This window comes from Pituophis catenifer, unplaced genomic scaffold, assembly GCF_029215685.1.
Source record: "Pituophis catenifer annectens isolate HBS135680 unplaced genomic scaffold, rPitCat1.0.hap2 SCAF_3, whole genome shotgun sequence".
In the NCBI taxonomy this organism is placed as follows: Eukaryota; Metazoa; Chordata; class Lepidosauria; order Squamata; family Colubridae; genus Pituophis; species Pituophis catenifer.
Genome location: NW_027256883.1, coordinates 97,205,206 through 97,230,316, shown reverse-complemented (window position 1 = coordinate 97,230,316; position 25,111 = coordinate 97,205,206). Strand labels below are relative to the sequence as shown.

Genomic DNA, 25,111 nt, shown 5'->3' with positions numbered 1-25,111 from the left:
AGGCCCCCCTGGCCACGGCCGTCATATGCTCTTCTAAAGACAGCCGTGCGTCCAGGAGGACACCCAGATTGCGAGCCCTCTCTGTGGGGGGCCAAGATTCACCCCCAATAGTCAGCAATGGCACCTGCTGACTATATTTTGTTTGTTTGTTTGTTTGTTTTGTTTGTTTGTTTGTTTGTTTGTTTGTTTCAATTTGTATACCGCCCTTCTCCAATAGGACTCAGGGCGGTGAACAGCCAAAATAAAAACAAAATATACAAAATTTAAAAACAGTTTAAAATAATTAAATATATTTGGCCGCAATTTAAAACAAACCCAATTTAAAATCAATTAAAATTTAACCCAAAACTGGGGGATCAAGACAGCCCGGCTAGTTGAAATAAATAAGTTTTCAGGGCCCGGCAAAAAATCCGGAGGTCTGATATTGTACGTATCTCTGGGTGGAGGTTGTTCCAGAGGGCGGGCGCCACCACAGAGAAGGCTCTCCCCCTGGGGGTTGCCAGCCGACACTGTCTGGCGGACGGCACTCTGAGGAGGCCCACTCTGTGCAAGCGTACTGGCCGGTGGGAGGCTATTGGTGGCAGAAGGCGGTCTCGTAGATACCCCGGCCCTAAGCCATGGAGCGCTTTAAAGGTGGTTACCAACACCTTGAAGTGCACCCGGAAGACCACCGGGAGCCAGTGCAGCTCGCGCAGGAGAGGTGTCACATGGGAGCGCCCCGTCGCTCCCATAATCCCCCGCGCGGCCGCATTCTGGACCAGCTGGAGCCTCCGGGTGCACCGCAGGGGGAGCCCCATATAGAGAGCATTGCAGTAGTCCAGGCGGAAGGTGACGAGTGCCTGAGTGACCGTGCGTAGGGAGTCCCAATCTAGAAAGGGGCGCAACTGGCATATCAGGTGAACCTGATAAAAAGCCCCCCTGGCCACGGCCGTCAAATGGTCTTCTAAGGACAGCCGTGCATCCAGGAGGACGCCCAAGTTGCGAGCCCTCTCCGTAGGGGCGAGTGATTCGCCCCCAATAGCCAGCGATGGCACCAGCTGGCTACATCGGGACGCCGGAAGCCACAGCCACTCGGTCTTGGAAGGGTTGAGTCAGAGCCTGTTTCTCCCCATCCAGGCCCGCACGGCCTCCAGGCACTGGGACATCACTTCAAGGGCATCGTTGAGGTGGCCTGGGGTGGAGATGTACAGCTGGGTGTCGTCAGCGTACTGATGGAACTCCACCCCGAAGCCACGGATGATCTCACCCAGCGGCTTTACATAAATGAACAGAAGGGGTGAGAGGACCGATCCTTGTGGCACCCCACAAGCAAGGTGCCTCGGGGTTGACCGCTGCCCCCCTGTCAACACAGATTGCCACTGGTCAGAGAGGTAGGAGGAGAACCACCGCAGAACGGTGCCCCCCACCCCCAGCCCCTCCAACCGGTGCAACATGATACCATGGTCAATGGTATCAAAAGCCGCTGAGAGATCTAACAGGACCAGGATAGAGGAACAATCCCTATCCCGAGCACTCCAGAGATCATCCACCAACGCGACCAATGCCGTTTCCGTGCTGTGCCCAGGCCGGAAGCCGGACTGGAGTAGGTCTAGATAGACAGCTTCATCCAGGTACCGGGGAAGCTGCTGCGCCACCACACTCTCAACAATCTTCGCAACGAAGCAAAGGTTGGAGACTGGACGATAGTTAGCCAAAACAGCCGGATCCAGAGAGGGCTTTTTGAAGAGGGGCCTCACCACCGCTTCTTTCAAAGCGGCCGGCAGGACCCCCTCACTCAGAAACGTTAACAATCCTCTGGAGCCAGCCTCATGTAACCTCCCGGGAAGCTAGTACCAACCAGGAGGGACACGGGTCCAATAAACATGTGGTTGCATTCAGCCGTCCCAGGATCCTGTCCATGTCCTGGGGAGCCACAGGATCGAACTCCTCCTAGATACTACTCTCAAGACCTGCCTCAGTCATCCCGTCCGGACATACCCAGTCAGAGGCTAGCCCTTCCTGAATCTGAGCGATTTTGTCATACAGATACTGCACAAAATCCTCAGCTCGACCCTGCAAGGGGTCATCCCGCGCTTCCAGATGGAGGAGGGAGCGGGTCACCCTAAACAGGGTGGCTGGGCGATTATCTGATGACGCAATAAGAGCGGCAAAATAACTAGATTTCGCCGCTTTTATCGCCACTAGGTAGGTCTTAATGTGAGACCTCACCCGTGTTTGGTTGGATTCGGAGCGGCTGGTCCTCCTACTACTCTCCAGATGTCTTTTCTGGCACTTCATCTCCCTCAGCTCCTCGGAGAACCAAGGAGCTAGGTGAGTTCGGTGCCGGGTCAGAGACCGCAAAGGCACGACACGGTCCAAGGCCCCGGCAGCCGCACTATCCTAGGCGGCCACCAGATCCTCAGCCGAGTCATGAGCCAGAGTCTCAGGGAATGGCCCAAGCTCCATCTGGAACCTATCAGGATCCATCAGGCACCTGGGGCGGAACCACCTGGTCGGTCCCGCCTCCCTGTGGCGAGGTGCAGCGGTTAGAAAGTCCAGTCGAAGGAGCGAGTGGTCAGACCATGACAAGGGTTCAATGGCTATATCCCCTATATCAAGGCCACTCAACCACTGACCAGAGACAAAAACTAAGTCCAGAGTGTGTCCACCTGTGTGAGTGGGGTCATGAATTAACTGAGTAAGGTCCATGGCCGTCATGGAAGCCATGAACTCTCGAGCCACCTCAGACCGATAGGTGGCAGGTTGAAATCCCCCATGACAACAAGTCTGGGGGTATCAACCACCACCTCGGCTATGACGTTGAGCAGCTCGGGCAGGGCCGTTGCCACATGGCAGGGAGCCAGGTATGTGATCAACAAGCCCATCTGTATTCCACGACCCCACTTCACAAAAAGGGACTCACATCCGACTATCTGTGGAACAGTGGTCTCCCTTGGATCCAGACCTTCCTTTAGAATAACCGCCACCCCCCCCGCCCCTGCCCTGAGCTCTCAGCTGATGAAATGCATGGAAGCCTGGTGGGCATATATCCACAAGGGGAACTCCCCCCTCCTGGCCCAACCAGGTCTCTGTAATGCTCGCTAGGTCCGCCTCCCCCTCCTGAATAAGATCGTGGATGAGGGGGCTTTATTAACAACGGACCTGGCATTGCATAACATCAGCCGAAGGCTCTGGCCCTGAGAATCTGGACAGCCTGGGGAACGAGAAAAGCATTGGGGACCGGAGTGCGCAATCGCTTTAAGATAGCGAGTGTGCATTCCCCGAACATGATGTGGTCCCCAGCTTCCGCCATATCTGCCCCTCCCACTCACTATACTGATGGAACAGCCCTCTCTAGGTTGAACTCCAACCCCCTCCCCAACCTCTGGTTCTGCATCCCTAGTGTCGCAGCCCTCCGCTGAGGCTGGTCTTGAACCCGGTGGATTTCCCCCCAAACCCACCCTAATCCCCCCCGAACCCCTTAAAACTTTTGTTAAAAACCCACTAAAAAACCCACTTAAAAAATCCCTCAAACTCTTCTTTGCTGCATGCCATCTCTCGGGGCTCCAAAGCCCGTCATCAAGATAGGCCCTCGATAACGAAGAGGGTCCCCTCTGCGAGAGGGGGGAATCTCGCAGAGCACGGAGTTCGTTCACCGAGTACATCTGGACATCAAGGGGAGGTAATGACCCATGGCCAATAACCAGGGGACAATTTGATGTTATCACAGTCAGAAGGAGTGAAATGCCAGACTTCAATAGAGCTCCAATGGAACACATGGGACCTCATTGCCCTCTCACGGCAATGGCGGGAGTAAAATGCTGTTTCGATCTGGTAGGGGGTGACCCAGCCCCCCTCTCACGGCGGCTGGTCAACCACGATCGTCCAAAAAGCCGGAATTGAGACAGCAGCTGTAGACCCACTCCACCAAGACTTGTATCCCCAGATGTGACCCTCCATTCAATAGAGGGAAAGAATGGGATCAGGTCAATCCTCATAGTCCAAAACAGGCTCAAACTGCGGAGATCATAACAGCCATAACTCCCGGGATTATTTATCTGAAACACACACACACACCACATATAAATATAACCCTCAACAAACAGAATCATCTTCACCTTCGAGACCGACTTCTGCCACCAATAGCCTCCCACCGGCCAGTTCGCTCCCACAGAGAGGGTCTCCTCAGGGTGCCATCAGCCAAGTTATGTCAGCTGGTGACACCCAGGGGGAGGGCCTTCTCTGTGGGAGCCCCAGCCCTGTGGAATGAACTGCCCCCGGAAGTGCGTAAGATCTCCGACCTCCAGGTATTTCGCTGTGCACTCAAGACCCTGTTGTTCCGCCAGGCTGGACTATCAACATAATTTTAAATTGGGTGTTTTAAATTTCTGGGGTTTTAAATTGAGCCTAATTATTTAATAATTTTAAATAATTTTAATTGATGTTTGTCTTGTGCTTTTAATAGGCTGTACACCGCCCTGAGTCCTTCGGGAGAAGGGCGGTATAGAAATAAAATTATTCTAATTTATTCTAATTCTATCATCTAACAGTGAAATATTATCTAAATACTAGTAAAACTCTGAATTTTCAATTGGGTAACAATCATAGGGCAGCATTTTTTTTAATAAAGTAGCTGAAATGGCCTTACAAAGTCACAGTGTTCCAAAATCCAGGACCTATTACTCCTGTGAGATTGCAATTTGGAAAAGTTGTGGTTGCTTCAGTGCTGTGGTGGTCAGCAGCAGTCAGTGGCTAGCCATTTTCAACACTCTTTGCCAACTTTCCACAAGGAAAGTCAATGAAGAACCACAGCCCCATGGCTGCTGCCAGATGGGAGAGGGAGTAAGGGAGGGCACAGGGGGCAGGGAAGGTACAGTGTGAGTCAGGGAGGCCGTGAGAGGCCAAATGCAGGTTAAGGATGCACATGAAACACAGCAAGGGTCGGGGAGGGCATGTGACAGTGTGCCAGAGTGAGAGGCCCTGCATGGGTTGGGAAGGGTGAGATAAATGACAGGGATTGGAAGGATGTGAGAGTTGTGCCAGTCAGGGAGGTTGCATGAGGGGGACCACAAGGGTCAGGGAGGATGCATGGGATGCATGAAAGATGGTATGTGGGTCAGGAAGGCTGCACAGGAGTGAGGTGCGGGTTGGGCAGAATGTGCACGGATGAGGGAGGCATGGCAAGTTTCAGAGTTAGGGTGAGTGAAAGTGCACTAGAACTGCAGTATGAGTTGTGTCTGTGCAAAAGGTGGCAGTGCAGTGACAGTTGGGGAGAGTGTGCAAGAGTCCACTAGCGGTAGGTAAGTAAGTATCTTTGAAAGGATGATCCAACAAGTCATGGGTTATCTAGTCATCTATATTATCTCTCTCATCTGTCTATATCTAATCTATATCATCTGTGTTTTCCCCTCAAAACCAGTGACATCATTTCAAGTCTACGATCAGAAATAGTGACTGAACCATTTTTTTTGTCAACTAAGTTAACCTTAAATCAAGATACTAGGAGGTTTTGTATTTCTGAACATGTACTATGTAGGTAAATAGAAAAGTATGTCTTGCTTGTTTAAAATTAATGTAATGAACAGACTGAAGCTTTTTTACATAAAATAAATCTTCCAGTAATCTTGGTTGCCCAATCAGAAGATCTAGCTACAACTACAGGAAATATTTGATATTAACTAAAGAGACAGATTATTCACAGGATGATATACAGAATAAAAAATAATAGTGTTGGAGGGGACCTTAGAGGTCTTCTAGTCCAATCCCCTGCTTTACCAAGAAACCTTCTACCATCCCAAACAAATGACTATCTAATCTCATCTTAAAAACCTCCAGTGTTGGAGCACCCACAACTTCTGGGGGCAAGCCATTCCAGTGATTGATTATTCTCACTGACAGGAAATTTCTTCTTAATTCTAGTTTGGACCTCCCTTTGTTAAACTTCCATCCATTACTTATTATCTTGACTGCTTTGGAGAATAGACTGAATCCCAATAAAGGAGTCCCTGCAGATTTTAGGACTAGTTGTTGCCAACTACAGAGAGCGGTGTTCATCCCCATTTTAAGGCCATTGAATCAGCAATATCCAAAGACATCCATAGTCATAGCCAGCATAATGTCATGGAGTGCTATTAACTTTCCACTGTAGAACCTATTTATATAGTTGCATTTGTGTGATTTCAAACTGCTAGGTTGGCAGGAGCTGGGGTGAGGATGGGAACTCACCCTGTCACATGGCACTCGGGTCTCAAACCTGAACTGCTGGCTTTCCAGCTGACAAGCCCAGTGTCTTAAATTACTGAGCCTTTCTCTTTTTTATGACAGCTCCTCAAATAATACTACTATTATGTCATCCCTAGTCTCTTGGTTAGACTAAATATTCCAGTTCCTACAACCATTCATTATATGGCAGGGGTGTCAAACTCGCATGACGCATCCAGCCTGTGGGCCAGGAGTATGACAGCCCTGTTGTATGGTTTAGCCTCCAATCCCCTAAATAACTTTGTTGCTTTTCTTTGCACTCCTTCTGGAGTCTCAACATCTTTTTTTGTATTGTGGTGACCAAAACTGGATGCACTATTCCAAGAGTGGTCTTACCACTGCAGTATAAGGTGGTACTAACACTTCATGTGATCTTGATACTATCCCTCTCTTGATGTAGCCTAGGACTGAATTGGCTTTTTACACAGCTGCAGCACACTGCTGGTTCATACTTAAGTAGTTGTCCGCTAGGAAATCTGAATCTGTCTCACAGTTACTACTGCTAAGCCAGTTACCACCTAATCTACATCCATGCATTTGGTTTTTCTTGCCTAAGTGTAAAACTTTTCTTTCCACTGAATCACATTTTGTTAGATAGGGCTCAGTATTCAAGTATGTCGTGATCCTTCTGATCATGAATCTTATCTTGGTGTCACCTGCAAATTTAATGAGTTCCCCTTCTATCTCCTCATCTAAATCATTTGGAAAAATGTTCAACAATACTGGGCTAAAGATAGAAGCCTGGGGCACCCCACCAAGAACTACACATTAAGAGCAGCCAGTCAGTCAATTACAAATCTATCCAATGGTCTAATTCACATTTTTCTATTTTAAAAGAAGGTTGTGGTCTACTTTGTCAAATGCCTTACTGAATGAAGCCCAAGTATACTATGTCCACAGCATTTCACTTTGTCTCGCTTTACTCATTTTGTTGACGAATGCAATAAAGTTTATCTGGCATAATCTGGTTTTTTAAAGTATTTTATTATTTTATTTTATTTTATATTTTATTTTATTTTACAAACATCACATCAATGCGTGAACAGTGTGGCACCTGAGTGTCAGACATTCTAATACAAATAAAACTAATAGAATAAGATAGAAATAAGAGAAGGGGAAAGCAAAGAAGAAAGAGAGAGAAAAGCAAAAGCAAATCAACAACAAAAGAAGAAAAAAAGAAAGAAATCATCTATCCATCCTCTCTTGCCCACTTCGATTCTTTAGTTGCTAGGCTTTTTAAAATTTGCCTTCCAGATTCCTCTCTAGGATCTTTGTCTCTATCTGTAACTCTTCTTGATTATTCAATCTAGGTATTTCTCCCACCTCTACCCTCTTCCACTGCCTAATTTCCAAAATTTCTGCCCGGGCCCCTATCTCCCTTTCAAGCGTTATCTTCCAATTCTTTTAATACATTTTCCCCCTGGTATAATTCATCAATCACTGTTATTTCCATTGTTGTCTCTTCCTTATCTTCTTCTTCCTTCATTTCTTCTGTTGATTCTTCTCTTTCCTGGGAGTCTTGATCTTTGCTCATCATCTCTCATATAGTTTTTCCCATTTTTTTCCATGATCTCCTTAAATCCTTTCTCCATGATGTCTTTTGTAGGTTGAAAAAGTAAAGCCATCTCCTTTTAAATTCTACTCTTCCTTAAAAAGCATCTTTTTTTATTTTAAAAGTATTCCACTTTTGTCCAACAGTCCAAAGGCTATTTATTCAGTCCTTAGGTTGCCCTTCAAGAAGTACGCTAGTCCCAGTTCTTTATGTCCCATAGGTTAATAGTCAATTCCATTTAAATAATCCCAGAGGTTATCAAAAGCCTCTTTGCATCTCCTTTACAAATTCAATCATCTTGTATAACATTCAGGGGTCCCTTTAGTTAAAAAAGGTCCTTATTTTCATGTTTGGGTCTCCAGTAAACATAGGGTAGTTAAAAATAATCCAATAGATATTTTCAATCTTTCATGTAAGTATTTCCAGACTTGTAATTTTCCCTTTCAGGTGCAGGTGGCACTCTCAGTTTAAATTTCAATATTGCCACATTTCCAGCATTCTTTTAATCATAGAAGAATTATAAAAGCAGAATAAGTTTTGTAAGTAAATGATTCCAGCATTTTAAAATGCCTTCCCAGCACCACGTCTTCCCAGTTTAAGAGTCCAATTTTCTGTGTATTTCAAAATTATTTTTCTCTCCTGCACCCTTCACTTCCGGTTTGGTAATTACTCAAGAGTGCTCAGATGCCGCTTAAACAGATAATTCTGAGCAAATTGTTCTAAATTGTCTAAATCCTCTCCCCCAGTTCCAGTCACTGTTCACCTACTTCACTCCACCACCAGTCTTAGATGTTCATCAGTTGTCCCATCTTTAGCTGCCTCTTCTTGCTGTGGCTGAGAGGGTTAGACTCCTCGACACCTCAGGGTGCCTCTCTTCACCGCCCCTACAGGGCAGCTTTGGCTCCTCTTGGAGACCACGAACAGGAAGAATTCAGCATAGGGAACGCGGAGACTCATTTCCTGTGTCTGAACAGTGCCGTGACGTCAACTGGAAGTCCAGCATAATCTGTTTTTGAGCAACCCATGTTGGCTTCTTGTAATAGTTTTGTTTGTTTCTAGGTATTAGCAAATCTGTTACTTGATTATCTTATCCAGGTTCTTCCAAGGCTGATTGGTCTGTAGTTTCCTGGTTCCATTTTTTTTTTCCCTTTTTTGAAGATTGGAACCATTTTAGCTGTTTTCCAGTCCTCTGGTAATTCTCTGGGGCTCCAAGATTTTTTCAAAGATACGGTTTAAAGTAGTTCTGAAATCACCTCTGCCAGCTCCTTCAGAATCCTGGGATGTAAGCCATCTGGTCCTGGTGATTTAAACTTGTGTGCAGTGGATACTGGAAGTGTTGTTGTACTATTTTCTTGCCTTTTTGACTTGCATTCCTAATCTGTCTTTTATGGTGCTATTTTTGTTAGGTTGGAGTCCCCCCCCCCTCTTTTGTGTAAAGACAAATGCAAACAATGAATTAAGCATTTCCACTTTCTCCCTGCTGCCCCTTACCTCCTTGCTTTCTACTCACATTAGTGGACCGATCATTTCCTTGATGTTTTTCTTGTTTTTTACATGTTGAAAGAAACTTTATAAAATTATTTTTTGACATGTGTTGTGAACCTTAATTCATTCTGAGCCTTAGCTTTCCTAACTTCACCTTTGCAGATATGGGCTATTTGCTAGTATTCCGCTTTAGTTATGTGTCCATATTTTCATTTTCTGTACTTACTGTATCCTTTTTGTCTTTTAGTTTATTAGAGATCTTTATGCAACTATAATCTCTTACTTTTCTTATTCAGTGGTATTTTGTTAGAGTGGGCATTTATAACCTCATTTTTCATAGTTTCCCAAGCTTCTTGAGTTTTTTCCCCTTTAAGATTTTCATTCCAAGCTCTTTCTAAATTTGTTGAAACCAGCTCTTGAAGTCTAAGACAGTAGTTTAATTTTGTTCTGTTGCTTGTGTCTGCATTAAGTTGAATTCCATTATGTTGCTCTCTCCCAAAGTTCCAAAAACCTCAATCCTAACATTTCATCCCTAGTAGTAAGAATTGTCCAGCATAGCTGACCCTCTAATTCCCTTCTCTATCTTTTGGATGATATAGTTGTCTGCTAGATTCATCAGGAACCTGTTTGATCTCCCACTTGATGCAGAGTTTGTCTCACAGTTGATGTCAGGGTAGTTATACCCCATTACTACTGTAGTGTTTCCTGCACACCTGAGCTAGTTGATTAGCAAAATGTTTGTCTGTTTCCTCTGGTTGGTTGGTTGGTTTGTAGTACAGGTAGTCCTAGACTTACAACCATAATTGAAGCCAAAATTTCTGTTGTTAAGTGAGACATTTGTTAAGTGACTTTTACCCCATTTTATGACCTTTCTTATCACAGTTGTTAAGTGAATCATTGCAGTTGTTAAGTTAGTAACAAGGCTGTTAAGTGAATCACTTTTTGAAAGGTCACTAAATGAACTATTGTAAGTTGAGGACAACCTGTAAACATTCCCTTTTCCTTTTATATTAATCCAAATGTATTCAGGGAGTTTCTCATCCTTGTTTTTTTTTTTTTTTTTTTTTTTTTTGCATTTCTATAGCTGTAGTTATAGGTGGTTATTTCTTATATGTAAATATAAATCCAGGACTTTTATTAGATCTGTATCTTTTGAACAATTTAAATTTCTCTAGCTGTAGCTTCCAAGCATGGGTTTCATCTCCACCAAGTTTCAATTATGACAATGTCATACTTGCCTTCATGTATTAGGACTTAGTTTGCCCTGTTTGTTCCTCATACTTTGAGCATTAGTGTATAGGCATCTGAGTCCTTTCTGACTGACGTTGTGTTTGCTTCCTACATTTTATATCAGAGTTCCCCTTTTTCTTACTGCTTTGTTGATTGCCTCAGACAAAATATAAAACATTTGAACTAAATTTGGCTCCCATTGTGTTGCAGATATACCAGGAATCTTTTATAAAGAACTTAATATTCTAAGGTTTATACAGTATGACAACTATTTTAAAAGTTGCTGAGAAGCCTTGAATCATGTGAGATGTTGTTCAATTTCTTGGTTAAATACTGATGCCAAGATTTTACAATTATTGTTTCAGAAAGTATTATCTGCAATAAGTCACTCCACATAATTTAGTTTTATGAAAGGATGTCAAATCTTTAATAATATGGGAATTGAAATTTATTATCATTGCCTCCAGAGAAAAATGAAACCATTGTTTCAACATCACTAGATGCAAAAAAAACCTTTGACATAGCTCAAATCAAGCTTCTGGTAATGGGAAAATTGAATTTCCATTAACTCTTATTTCTTGGCTATATTATTGGATAAAAATTAATCTTGAAATCTCTCTGCTTAAGTGATTATATATCACTTTCTCCATAGTGGTGGAGATAGCATCCAGGAATGGGTTGACCTCATCTGCTTAGCTGATTGGACTGAGTCTGTCAGACCTGTTAGCATACCCCTCTGCTGCTAGGGTTCCCCAGCTTTTGACTCAGTCCCTCAGCTAGGACAGACATGTCAAGGCTTTTCTCCAAATCTTTGACAGGAAAATTCCTGGATCCTTTCTTCAGCACTATCTTCAATCTTCGTGAGTGTAAGGATTGCCTCTCCCTCTAACTTAAGAAAGTGAAGACTCTTGAAACGGAGTATTTCAAAAGGAACCTTTTATTAAGCAGAAGTGACAGCAATGGATTCAAAGCAACAACTGAATACCCTTAGGCAAGACAAGTAAGATTAAAGCAGTAGAGACCCCTCCCTTAAGCCAGAATGCAGATTTTAGCCAATACACAAGTGTGAAGATGTTTTCTTTACCAGCTGCCCTGAGAACCAGATAAGCATGCATTCCCATTCGCATCTGTTATCCTTTAAAGTGAAACAACCCACATGGCCGTCATAAACATTCCCCAAAGGTAAGGAGATCTCAGGGCACTTTGGCGCCAGGATATAGGTTGTAAAATATCTGTTGACACAGGCAATGCTAATAAATCAAATCCAGGGCCCCCCCTTCTCCCAATTGAATGGGAGAACAGGGATCTGACAGTGAGTGTTTGACCCAGCTGACTCCCAAACATCTGATTGAGTCGCTGGGTTCACCTCAGCGGCGAGGCCTTCAGCTCCAGCTGCCAGACAGTGGTCTTCTCAGCTGTCAGGGTAGCGGGCCTGGTTCTCTCCCAGCCAATCCCAAGATTGTCCTTTCAGGATTGGAATCCTTTGCCACCAGACAGTGGAGCTTTCACGCTCCCAATTTGACAGCCAGGGAAACCGGACAGTGGAGCCTTCATGTTCCCACCCTTACCAATTGACAGTGGAGCTTCATGCTCCCAATTTGATAGGCAGGGAGGCCAAATAGTGGAGCTAGTAAGGTGGCCTTCCCTGTGGCTATTACAACGGCCAGAAGGGTGTCTGAGTGGGCAGTTCTGTCAGTAAGGAAGGACCTGTGTTTTTCACTCAGAGTGTTTGTGCGGTTGGACCCCTCCTTCATTCCCAAGGTGACCGCCTGGTTCCACAGGGCGTAGTAACTGATATTGCCTAACTTCTGCCCTGGCCCAGCCAACCCCTTGAAGAGGAGGTGGCACACCTTGGTCGTGAGGAGGGCCTTCCGTATATGTGTTAAACGGACTGCTGAACTGAGGAAAACAGTGTCCCTGTTTATCTAGTTCCAGCTGGCCACGTTGGGCAACAGGGTCACCCCTTCCATTGTGGGACGATGGCTTAGGTCACCATTGCCGAGGCCTATGCACTGCAGGCCCTCCCAAGGCCTCCCAGGTTAACTGCACACTCTGCCTGGAATCCGGCTTCAACTGTGGCGTGGGCAACGCAGGCCTCTATGGAGGAGGTCTGTCGAACAGTGACTTGATCCTCTCCTTCCCCTTTCATCAGGCACTATAAATTGAACATCTTCGCCTTGAAGGAGGTGGCATTTGGCTTCAGCGTCCATTCGGAGGAGGAGACTTCGGACCAGACTGCAGACCACCCGTAGGACAGCCAGCTTTGGTATGTCCCATTCCTGGATGCTACCGCCACCACTATGGAGAAGGGGCGTTGGTCTTACCTGATATGCTCCTTCTCGTTGGGTGGAGATAGCATCCAGCCCCACCCTGTAGACCGTCTGGTCCTCGGTTCGTAAGGGAAACATCTTCAAGCATGGCACGTCGAGTCTGTCCCTTTGTCTTCGCCAAAAGCTGGGGAGCCCTAGCAACAGAGGTGTGTCCTAACAGCTCTGACAAACTCAGTCGAATCAGCTAAGCAGACAAGGTCAACCCATTCCTGGATGCTATCTCCATCCAACGAGAAGGCGCGTACAGTATCAGGTAAGACCAACGCTTCTATATAATAATTAATATGCACATGCCAGGGATTTCATTTAATATTTAATTTAGTATTGGAATCTTAGGTGAGTTTTGTATGAAAATGTGATTTCATGTGCAGTATGAAACAGAATATAAGTTGTTGTATACAAATGACAGTTTTTCAATGTTTCAATATTTTTTTTTACAATTTTGTAGAAATTCTACAACATTATGTCATATATCCTAGGTATATCATAATTTGGGGTAATTTTAATATTCCAATGGATAACAAGATTCCTATTGATTACAAAAAAGGTTTTTTTTTAATCAGTGGTGAAATCTGGCCAGATCTCTCCAGCTCGCACGAACCGGTAGGGCTGATGGTGGGAGGCTCTGTCCACCTGCTGGGATGTCATTACGTCCTGTTTTTGACCCTCTGCGCATGAGCAGAAGGCTCTGTGCATGTGCAGAAGAGGTCATGCGAGTGTAGTGAGCGCGCATGCACTCACATTTCCGAACTGGTAGCGAAGTTAAGTGCATTTCACCACTGGTTTTTATCCTTTTCATTTAAATATCTATGATAATTTAATTTAGTAGAAATATGTATTTCAAATTTTATTACACAAATGAAAGGGATAATAAGAGATGGATGAAAGTATCCCTGAATTTTTGGGAATAAATGAGGTAAAACAAGTAATATGTATGTTGAGAGTAAAAGCTGTATTGTTTCCCCATAAATATTTCTTATAAATCATAAAGGTTTAGTTATATTCAGTTGTGGGCTTAGTTTTGAAATTCTTAGTGAAAACTTGGATATTTTGGCATTTTCTTGATTCTAACTATAGCATCTTATAATTTTTCATAAGCTGGTAAGACTTTTTTGAAGTTTATTGGAAAAACTGACATTTTGAAATAATTTTTATTGTAAATAGGGAGGGAAACAATTTGGAGGGGAATCATGGGCTAAATGAATTTGAATTTACCAAAGCTAGCTGAATTGCTATATAGTCAAAAGTTGCCTAATTCTTTAGCCCTGAAGCTTTCACAGCCTTTTGAAATTTTAAATGTATTAGAGGTTTCTACATGTATTAAAAATTACAAACATATACTTGGATAAATTGCAAGAAATTTATATTGGAGAAATATTTTATAACATCAGTGGTTTTAGATTTCAAAAATATAATTTCAAATTTATTTCTAATAAATAATTTAAAAATCAAGTTAGTTCAGTAAATACTTATTTGTAGGGTTTATTGGACTCCCCAGTAAATGTTTAAGAATTGTTGGCCATTGTTTTTATATTCAAGATGTATTAAATTTAAAGAATGTTATTACATATGTTTTAGAGATATATTTTGCTATTTGATTAAATACTGTCATGGTAAACCAATTCCTTGCATGGACATTAAGGTTAAGAATGTTAATGAATTATTAAATTCTCTCAGTTTGGAATTTGTCCATGAAGTTTTTGATATATTGAGCTTGGAGTGTTGAGGGGGAAAAAAGGTGATTTTATACTTTTGGAAGAAAGTGAGGCTTTTGAATATGACAGAAAAACCTTTTCTACTGTTGCTTAGTAACCATGCAGCTATCTAGGTTAGATGTCAGACAGCAGCTGGAATATCTCTCAACTAAGCACACACTTTTGAGACACCCAGGAAAACAGGCAGTTGATTTGAATAGTTGTTGAATATGTGGGTGCTAACTTGCCCTGAGAATCATCTTTTCCTATTGAATCCAGGAGGCCTTGGCCTTTAAGACATATGGTTTTTATTCTGGGAGTAAGAGAGACCCATCAAGTTCAAGAGTAATTCTTCATGAATTTGACTATCCTAATAAAAGCAAATGCCCATTACCTCCTTGACAGTAGTTAGTCCAATAATGTTATCTTCCATTTTTTCTTGCAAGCATACTTGTGAGACAAGCTAAATTGAGAGATTAACTAGCCAAAAATCACCCAGTGAACTTCTTTGGCTGAAGGTAAACTTAGAACTGGATCTTCCTCTTTATAATCTAAGTTTAACCATCACACCCACTTATTTAGATAATAATAGATGACACAAAAAGAATAATCTTTTATCCTATCTTTGAGAGCCAGTATGCAAATAACTGGCATTTTTAGTGTTCTAAACGTTTTGAGGAAAAAAACTGATTTGTGCCTTACCAATTTCTGGATCACATTTTATTGGACAAAGTTTATTAAAACAGAAAATTAAGCAAGTAAGAGAAAACCAAAAATGCCTTAAATTATTGCATATTACTCCATTTCTAAGGACATGTAAATTATGAATACATAATTTATAGTAAAAGCTTGTTTCAAACAAAATATAGTACATTATTTAAAGAACAATCATGAAGAAGAAGAGGGGAGGGGGATTCTCCACTCAAATAAAAAAGGATGCATTCAGCTTCATGCATCCAACTGGCAGGCATGTTATGCTTGGACAAAGCCATCTCATTTATTACAGTACTAAAAAGCTGCTGAAAAGAAGAGACAAGAGGAGCAGGAGGAGGAGAAGGAAGAGACTGCATAGCACTCCAAGAGAGAGGTATCAAAAGGCTTTGCTTCTCAGGGATCTCAGGTCAGCATGTCCCAAAGGCAGCAGCAGCACAATGCAGTCCAACATGCTGTCAGGCAGGCACTTTCACCAGAGGTGTCTCTTCGTTGTTCTTCCACAACATACACTGAGAAAAGAAAAGACACATCATCAAAACTTGAGGAACCGTGTCTAACTCCAATATTTTATGCAAATGCAGGCAACTGAATAATGGCTTAGGCTTCATGTGCTCAACTGTTGCTACACTGCATTCTTGGCAGTGCCTTCTGGCTCAAGATAGCTGACTGGTACATGGATGGCCAATCATTGAAAGCTTGGCACAAGTGCTTATGAATAGAAAGTCTTGGAAGTGGTGGTACACATCCAAAGAACTCCAGGCTTGTCATCATTTCCACAGCCCTAGATACGTGTCGGGCCATTTTATAGATCTGTGATGGCAAATCTATGGCACACGTGCCGGAAGTGGCATGCAGAGCCATCTCTCTGGGCATGCGAGTTGTCGGCCGCCTGGTGCGCAGGCACGTGCTGGGAAGATAATCTTCTGGTTTCCAGCGTGCACATGTACGCCGGCCACCTGTATTTATTTCTAGAGGAAATAAATTTGAAAGATATCTGGAGAGAAAGAAATGCAGAAAACAGACAATACACTTTTTATTCTAATAGACATTTATCATGGTCCAGAATAGATATGATATGGTTGACAATGGACTTGACCTCAAACATAGAAGAAATAGCCATAGAGCAGCGGTTCTCAACCTGGGGGTCGCGACCCCTTTGGGGGTCGAACGGCCATTTCCCAGGGGTCGCCAAAGCCCTCTCTCGCCCCCCCCCCGCCTTCACTCTTCACCCTCTGCCTCTGCTGGATCGCCCGGTGGCCGTTCGCTTACCCCGCCCACTCCCAATCTATTGCTGCCTCCGGAGTCCCAGCTGGTGGCTAGAGGGAAAAACAACTTTAAATTCTTGCCGAGGGGCTTCAAAGAGCTAGCTGCTAGCTGCAAAGAGGTAAATTCCTGGAGCAGATATTTTTCCCCCTAGCTATACTGAAAAGAGAAAGCGAAAGCAGGGTCTTAGCTGCAACGTGACAAAATGAGGCAGAGAGGTTTCTTTTTCTTTTTCCTTACCAAAAAACGTAGGTACAAAACTGCAAACAATGGGAAATTTAGGGCAAGAGGAGGTTCAAGATTTTAAAACACAAAAGAAAAAAAGCTCTATTTAACTAGGGAATTGTAATAATTGAGATACTATTAATTGTATATTGTGTTGAAAGCAGAAATGGTTAAGTTGTGGTTTGGAGGAATATATGGGGGAAATTATTTGGTTTATTATTATTGGTAAATATAATTAATTGTTTTGTAAGAAATTGGATTGCATGGAAATAATTGGAATATTCATGTTCATATTGATAAATATACAAAAAAGATAGTTATATAACTAATTGATTTATATTAAAATGTTGAATTTGTATTAAACAACTGTATTACATAATTAACCAATGTGAGGATGGATATAAAAATAGATGACAATGCAAAGGGGTATAATATAGAATAGAAGGGAAAAATTGAATTTGATTAAGATTAGAGATGAGGATGAAGGGTAATATTGGTTTTTTTAAAAAATAGTTGAGGAATAAATATGGTAAAAAGGAAATATAGAAATTGTAAATTTAATTGAAATGACTAAATACTGTGTTGGAAGAAATATCCTTCTGGGTTCTGCTCCAAGTGGGGAAAAAGACACTGGAAACATGGAGACTGTTTGGAAAGATGTTTTAATAGTGGACAGGAGCACATGGCTTGATGGGGCCCATTGTGTTAGTTTCTGTTGCTATTGTGTTGCAAATGTCCTTTGACAAAGGATTGACTTTCTGCCTCTGGCCCATTAACAAAGGATGGGGGGCAGGAAGGTGGGAGCTGCTTTGTCTGTAAAATATGCTTCTCCATTTCTCATCCAGGTAGGGAAATATAATATTCTGCCTTTTTAATATTTCCCAAAATATTTAATTCTTCTAGGAAAGGGGTGGCTGCTAACCTCCTACAACTGTTTAAATTTGTGGACCGGCCAAATACTCTGTTCAAAGAAAATACGTTGTATGTTTGTATGTGTGTTTCTAATTATTGCTATTTATTGCTATTTGTTCTCTTTTATTCTTTAAAGTTTAACAATTCATTCTTTATCTTAATATCTTAATATTTGTTTGGGGTTGGCTTTCTTCCCTTTCATCTTTTTTATTGTACAGCAATCTTTCTCCTCAAACCTACCACCTCTGTCTTTTCTTTCTTACTTACTTTCTCTTCCCCCCTCTTCTTCTTCTCCCTACTTCCTCTTTCTCCTTCTCTTCCTCTCTTCCTCCCTCTCTTACCTTCACTCCTATTCTAATTTCCCTTCCCTTCCTTCATCCCTCTCTATTGCTGTATCCTTTTATGCATATGGACTACTCAGAGGGCTGAAAAAGTTATTTTTGACTGGTCCTCGCACTTTTGACCAGTCCTCGAACTTACGACTGTCCTCACAATTTATGTTTTTGCCCTATCTTGTCACCATGGTGAAGAGAAGCAGTTGTGAAATGAGTGACACGGTTGTTAAGAATGGTACAATGGGCATAAATGATGACCAGTCATAACTGCGAAGACCGGTCAAAAGTGCGAGGACCTGTCAGAAATCACATTTTTCAGCCCTCTGGGTAGTCCTTTTGTGCACAGGGACTACTCAGAGGGCTGAAAAAGTTATTTTTGACTGGTCCTCGCACTTTTGACCAGTCCTCGAATTTACGACTGTCCTCACATTTTACGTTTTTTGCCCTATCTTATACCATGTTGAAGAGAAGCAGTTGTGAAATGAGTGACATGGTTGTTAAGAATGCTGCACAGGCATAAATGTGAGGATGGTCATAAGTGTGAGGACCAGTCAAAAGTGCGAGGACCTGTCAGAAATGACTTTTTTTCAGCCCTCTGAGTAGTCCCTATACACATAGCCATGGCCACCCGGTCACATGACCAGCTAGCCACGCCCACCCGGTCACATGACCTCCAAGCCACGCCCACAAAATAAGCCACACCCACAGAACCGGTAGTAAAAGAAATTTAGAACCCACCCCTGGTTGGGGGTCACAACATGAGGAACTGTAGGTTGTAGGTTGAGAACCACTGCCATAGAGGCTAATACCTGGGCAGATCATAATCCAATGACAGTGAGATGGAAAGGACAAAGGTGAAGGTCTAGATCAGTGGTTTTCAACCTTCCTAATGCCACGACCCTTTAATACAGTTCCTCATGTTGTGGTGACCCCCAACCATAAAATTATTCCTAAAACCATTGAAAATATGTGTTTTCCGATGGTCTTAGGCGACCCCTGTGAAAGAGTTGTTCGACCCCCAAAGGGGTCGCAACCCACAGGTTGAGAACCACTGGTTTAGATGGACTCTAAATACTACAATATTAAAAGAAAAGGACTTTCTACAGAAAATGGAGAAAGAATTAGCTTTTTTCTTCAAAGAAAATAGAAAAGAGGATACATCAATGCAGAATCTGTGAGACACTATGAAAGCCTATCCCAGAAGCCTGATTATTGACTATACAAGAAAAATAAATATTAAGAAAAGACAAGCGTATAAAACATTAGAAGATGATTATAAGAAATTTGAGTAAGAACTGCAGAAGTTCCCACAAAAAAAAAAAGACATTAAAATGAAAATGGACATAATTAAATATAAAATGGGATTAATAGAGAAAGAAGATTTAGCACAAAAAATTAGGAATGCTAAACAGAAATATTTTGAAGATGCTAATAAACCAGGCAGATGGCTAGCAAATAAACTGAAAAAAGAAAGGGACTCAAGGAAAATATCACAACTAATAGATGAACCAGGACAACTTAGATTTGGAAATGAGGAGAAGGAAAAAAATTGTACAAGACTACTATAAAAAACTATATGAAAAAGAGAAGATAGAAGAGGAAAGTATTAAACAATATTTATACAAGGCGAATTTACCCCCGATTCCAAAAGATGTTAAGATGATGCTAGAAGGAAATATAACGATGATGGAATTGACCGAAGCAATCAAAAAACAAAAAAGTGGGAAGGCTCCAGGCCCAGATGGACTACTGGCGGAATATTATTCGACCTTACAGGAATCATTGAGTTTCCCATTATTAGAAGTTATGAATGGATTGTATGATTAAGTGGGCACAAAATTTTGAAGAACCAGTGATGCTGGAAACATGGGAAAATATTTGGGTTCAGAATGTTAAATTTACACAGTCCCAGAACTTGAGGGAAAATTTCTATAAAATGTTTTATAGATGGCATTTAGATCCCAAAAAGTTGTCATGTATGTACCCTAATGTTCAGCCAAAATGTTGGAGATGCGAATGTTTGGATGCTACGTATTATCATGTTTGGTGGACCTGTAGGAAAGTTAAGGCTTTTTGGATAAAAATTTGGTGGGTCATGCAGAATGTTTTGAAGAAAAAAATTCAATTTTCTCCACAATTGTTCTTATTGGGTATAGTTAAGGGTTTTACACGGGGTGAAATAAAACTAATATTGTATATGATAACAGCAGCAAGATTGTTGATAGGTAAATATTGGAAGAATGAAGCTTTGCCTACTATCGAGGAATGGACTTTGAAGATGGCTAGTTTTGCAGAGATGGCGAAGATTTCAGCGTATTTAAAAGATTGTTCACAAGAGACTTATGAATGGGAATGGAAAAGGTGGATAGAATATGTTCAGAACAAATACCAAACTAGAAAGTATCAAATAGTTTTTATTTGAAAATAATGTATTAGAAATATTTTAATGTAAAGAGATAAAGAGGAAAAATTATACAGGGGGGAGGGACGGGTTCAGGCTTATATATTAGTGTCATTAGTTATGAGTATGTAATAGGGAAGTCTGGGGGGGGGAGGGTTAGGGAGGGTTAGGGAGGATGGGAAGTTTGGGGTGGGAGGTGGGGGGTGAAAAAGGGGATGAAAATGTAATTGTAAAACTTTTGCAATAAAAAAAAAAAAAGAAGTTATGAATGAAGTATTGTTAAAGAAGGAAATACCCAACTCATGGTTAGAAGCATATATTACACTTATTCCAAAAGAGGATACCGACCTACAAGAAGTCAAAAACTATAGGCCTATATCTCTGCTAAATTCAGATTATAAAATCTTCGCTACAATATTAGCAGAAAGATTTAAAAGATATTTAAATAATTATATACACTCGGATCAAAATAAATTTCTGCCGAAAAGGCAGATTAGGGATAATATGAGGATAATTCTGGATACTTTGGAATATTATGAGGTGCACCCAGAAAAGCAAATGGCTTTGATGTTTTTAGATGCACAGAAAGCCTTCAACAATGTGATTTATGATATTACAATTGAAACAGATGGGCTTTGGAGAGAAATTTGTTCAAACCATAGAAGCTATATATTACAAACAAAGAGCAAAGTAATGTACGCCGGCCACCTGGTCTTCCAGTTTCTGGTACACATGCACGCACCAAGACTAGCTGGCTGGTTCACATATGTGCGCTGGAAACTGGAAGATCGTCTTCCCAGCCCGTGCCTGTGCACCGGGCGGCTGCTCTTCGGATTTCCGGTGCTCCTGCATGCGTGAAGACCAGCTGATTGATGCGCAAGAGCAAGGGGAGAAGAGCTGTTGGCCAGGATGGGCGGGCCACGGCTTCCCTCCCTCCCCACCCAAGCGGGCTTCTTGCGTGGCCCCAGCCTGTGGCACCGACATGCTCGGGCGCATGGGGCAGTGTTTGCTGGCTGGGTGGCCGGCCGCCCCATCTGCTACTCCTGCCGCCGGTGGGGGCGAGGGAATGGTGGTGGTTCTCACCCTGCCGCTTCCGGCCTGGATGCTGGAACAGCGAGGAGGAGCTGCCATCGGGGAGGCAAATTGCCCCAGGAGGGCCGGAGTTCCTCATGCATGGAGATGCCGCTGAGGGCCCGCCCCGCCAGCCAGGAAGCGTCTGTGAGGATTGGCCGGTTGCTCCTGCCCCTCGCTCTGCGGCTGCCGCTGCTGCTCTTCTGGGGCTGTGCAGGAGCTGAGTCCGCGCAGGAGGAACCTCTGTCCGGCAGCGGGGTAAGAGGCGCACCAGCTGGGAAGTGGTCGTGCTCCCTTGCCAGAAGTGGCGGGTGAGAGGACTGTGCTGGCTTGTTCTTGGTGGTGGGCTGGGGGGGCATTTCATCCCGGCCAGAGTTGGGGTGAAGCTCTCCCGCCTGCTGGCCTCCCAATCTGAGCCCCGGGAACAATGACGCCCCTTCCCTCCGAGGTTGGGAAGGGGCTCCGGCTTTCCAGCAGGGAGAGGTGGCATTCTCTGCCCAACTTTCTCTCCCTGTCCAGGGCTGCGGAACGGGTCATCAATGGAGATGTCCCGCCATCCCGATGGGGACCAGGGGAGTGGACACGGAGATGTGAGGATCCCTGAAAGGCCATGTAGAGCTGGCGGAGGGTCCCCGCATGCGGGGCTCATCCCTCCCCCACCACTGAGAGCTCCGGTGCCCCCGCCACCCGGGTGAATTTTGGCATTCGTATTTTGACAGTCTTCTGGTTTCCAGCATGCATGTGCGTGCGCTCCTGTTTTGGCACTTTGTTCCAAAAAGTTTCGCCAACATTGGTATAGATCTTATCTCTGCCATTTTAAATGACTCTTTAAAGTTAAATTTTGTAATCCAAAAATTACAATCTACAATTATTTATTTGAAGTACTGTATCCTATTTTTCAAAAATCCAAATGGCTTTTAGGGCAATTACCATGATAGCAACAAAAACAGGATGGAAGCTTTGAACAGAAGCAATGCATAACAGGAATACAAACTTTTATCATTAATTAAGGACAAGGAAATATATTTAATTCAGGAATGTTAACAGAGTAAAATAATGAGAAAATAAAGGAAAATAAAAGATAATTTCAAGAGGATCAAAGAAATCACTAGAAAATTTTCAGCTAAGTTAGGAAAACTCAAAATTTATTAAATTAATAGAAAATGGAAGACTGCACCCAAGCACTTTACAAATGGGTCTTCAAATGAAAGTTTTGTACTCTTCAAAATCAAATCTACTAGAATATCAGAACCAATAATCCAACTGTTGAATAAAAAACTGTAGTCAGCCTTAATTTCTTCCTGCAACATTTTGAACAACACAGTCACCATTATGGTTGTATTTTGTCCAAAGAAATATTTCCAAGTTTCAATTCTTATGCAGTATTGGAAAAGGTATTTCTTTAAAGGATTTTCCTACTAGGACGCACCCAGCGTAAGATGACACTCTGCATCGCTAGTCTCTTTTGGCCCTCAAGGAAATAAAAATAGATTTAAAGTTTGACTCCAACTAATTCCACAATTAGAGACAACCCTATTTGGAAATAAGGAAGCATTCCAGATGGGAGAAAAATGCTGTAGCATTTTGGTCCTTATAGAGGAGGAGAGAAGAGGAAAATGGTATTCAGGAGATGAAAACATGTAGGCATGAAATTAAGGACAGCTTAGGCAGCAGTGATTAAAAAATAATTACTAACAAAAGAAGGACTTTCCTAAGAGAACTATAAGCCTTACTAAGCTAATGTCCAGGGGATTCACTGCATGACATTTCAGATGACCTCTTCTCCTGGCTGAAGGCAGAGGACTAATAGAGAAATTCCAGTTTTTCCTCTCATAAAAATTTTCAAAAATGTATTTGCTTTTTACATTATTTGTAACTTAATATTTAGGCAATTTACAAGTGGTATTCAGGAAAAGGAAAACATCTGATTTATTTAGTAAACAGTAAAGTTACTAATAATCTGAAAAGATTTCAAGGTAATGGAATTTATTATAGTCAAAATATTAAAAAGTCAAAACTAACTGGGAAATCCATCACTGGATTTCTGGTTTTGCTTCATGACTAATGAAAATGACCATTAGTCACCCTGCAGACTCCAGAGGACTGCGTGGGGAACCAATACTGTTCAAGTATGCAAGAGAGTTCATTATGAAGGAAGCAGCAGGAAGAGGGAGATTAGCCCCAACCCACTCTTTTCCCAGCCTACCAGACAGTATCCACATTTTCGAATTATTTATTTCATGCTGTGGGAAAAGATGGGAACGAAAGCATTTACAAACAGCTCTTTGAAAACAATTTGGAAATGTTGAGAGATCAGCAAGATTTATTTGTCAAACACGTACAAGATAACAAGTATAGGTATGAACATAAACATAAACAAAGGAAGTAAATACAAATAAATGAGGACAGTAAAACAGGGACGGTAGGCACACTGGTACGCTTATGCATGCCCCCTTTACGGACCTCTTAAGAATGGAGTGAGGTCCACGATAAACAGTTTGAGGTTGAAACTGAGGGTTTGAGGCTGTAACAATGGAATCGGGTAAAGCATTCCAGGCATTGACCACCCTGTTGCTGAAATCGTATTTCCTGCAATTGACTTTGAAGCGGTTTACCTTGAGTTTGTATTGATTGTTTGCCCATGTATTATTGTGATTGAAACTGAAGAAGTCGTTGACAGGCAAGATGTTGTAGCAGACAATTTTGTGTACTATATTTAAATCGGACTGCAGGCGATTCAAGGTAATTGAATCCTGAATAAAATACACATTTTTATTTCCTATTTAGAACTCTTCTTCATCCAAAATATCTGAAGGGGACCAGGTGAGCAGGTGCTTTAGGCAGGTTCTGCCAAAGTAATGAAATCTTTGTGCTGCACCTTTCATAATATGCAACACTTCTTGACTTATTTATTTTATGGAAAATATATTCCCCCCAAAAGAGTATCTGTGGGTTATATCACTGCACAAAATATTTATAGATGCAACAGCACATAGTTTACACAGATACCTGAACCACTGTCAGCAGACTTATACATTCCAAAACAAAAACAATCTACCCTCCTTCCAGTGGCAGTCTCTTGAACAAGGTAGTTTCTGAACACCGTTATGCAAAATAAAATGACATTTCATGCCAAAAATCATATAGTGAGACTTGCACTTCACACATTCCAACACAATCTGACTATATTCTGAAGAGACGATTTCTCTTTGCAGAAATCAAAAAGACTGCTTCATAGCCAGAAGGAAAGGAAAATGGTAGAGCCTGAATGAACAGTGCAAATGAACCATACTTTCAGGAAATGGTAGTCAGAGAATTAGTCAAACATAGCAGGATTTAATTAGAAAAGTATCTTGTAATGCTTGTTGAATTTGCACTCATAAACAGAGGAAATTAGCAATCAAGCAATCAGACTAGTGTAAAAATATGTATTGTACTACTTCTGATAATACAAAATACAATACTGAATAAAATGGAAGACCTCTGACTTCTATCTCCCCATATTTTGTATTCCTCTTTGCAATAGTGCCATATTCATAAGTTGCCAAAAAGAATTTTTTCTACTAGTCATGAGATCAGCAAGTGGAGAGTTTCCCTAAACACTTGGATCACCTGGAATTGTTGGTGGTTATCAGGCTGCAATAGATGTCTCTATAGAA

The 25,111-nt window shown here is 42.3% G+C and overlaps 1 protein-coding gene across 3 annotated transcripts in view; it reads right to left on the bottom strand.

Annotated features, from left to right (window-relative positions):
* Positions 1-15,244: 15,244 nt before the first annotated feature.
* CYSTM1 (cysteine rich transmembrane module containing 1) overlaps positions 15,245-25,111 on the bottom strand; it is a 42,453-nt gene continuing 32,586 nt past the window's right edge. For all 3 annotated transcript variants that reach the window (XM_070940825.1, XM_070940823.1, XM_070940824.1), the window contains one exon: positions 15,245-15,754. In XM_070940825.1, coding sequence (XP_070796926.1) covers positions 15,648-15,754 — 107 coding nt within the window. In that variant the 3' untranslated portion in view covers positions 15,245-15,647. The remainder of the gene's footprint in view (positions 15,755-25,111) is intronic.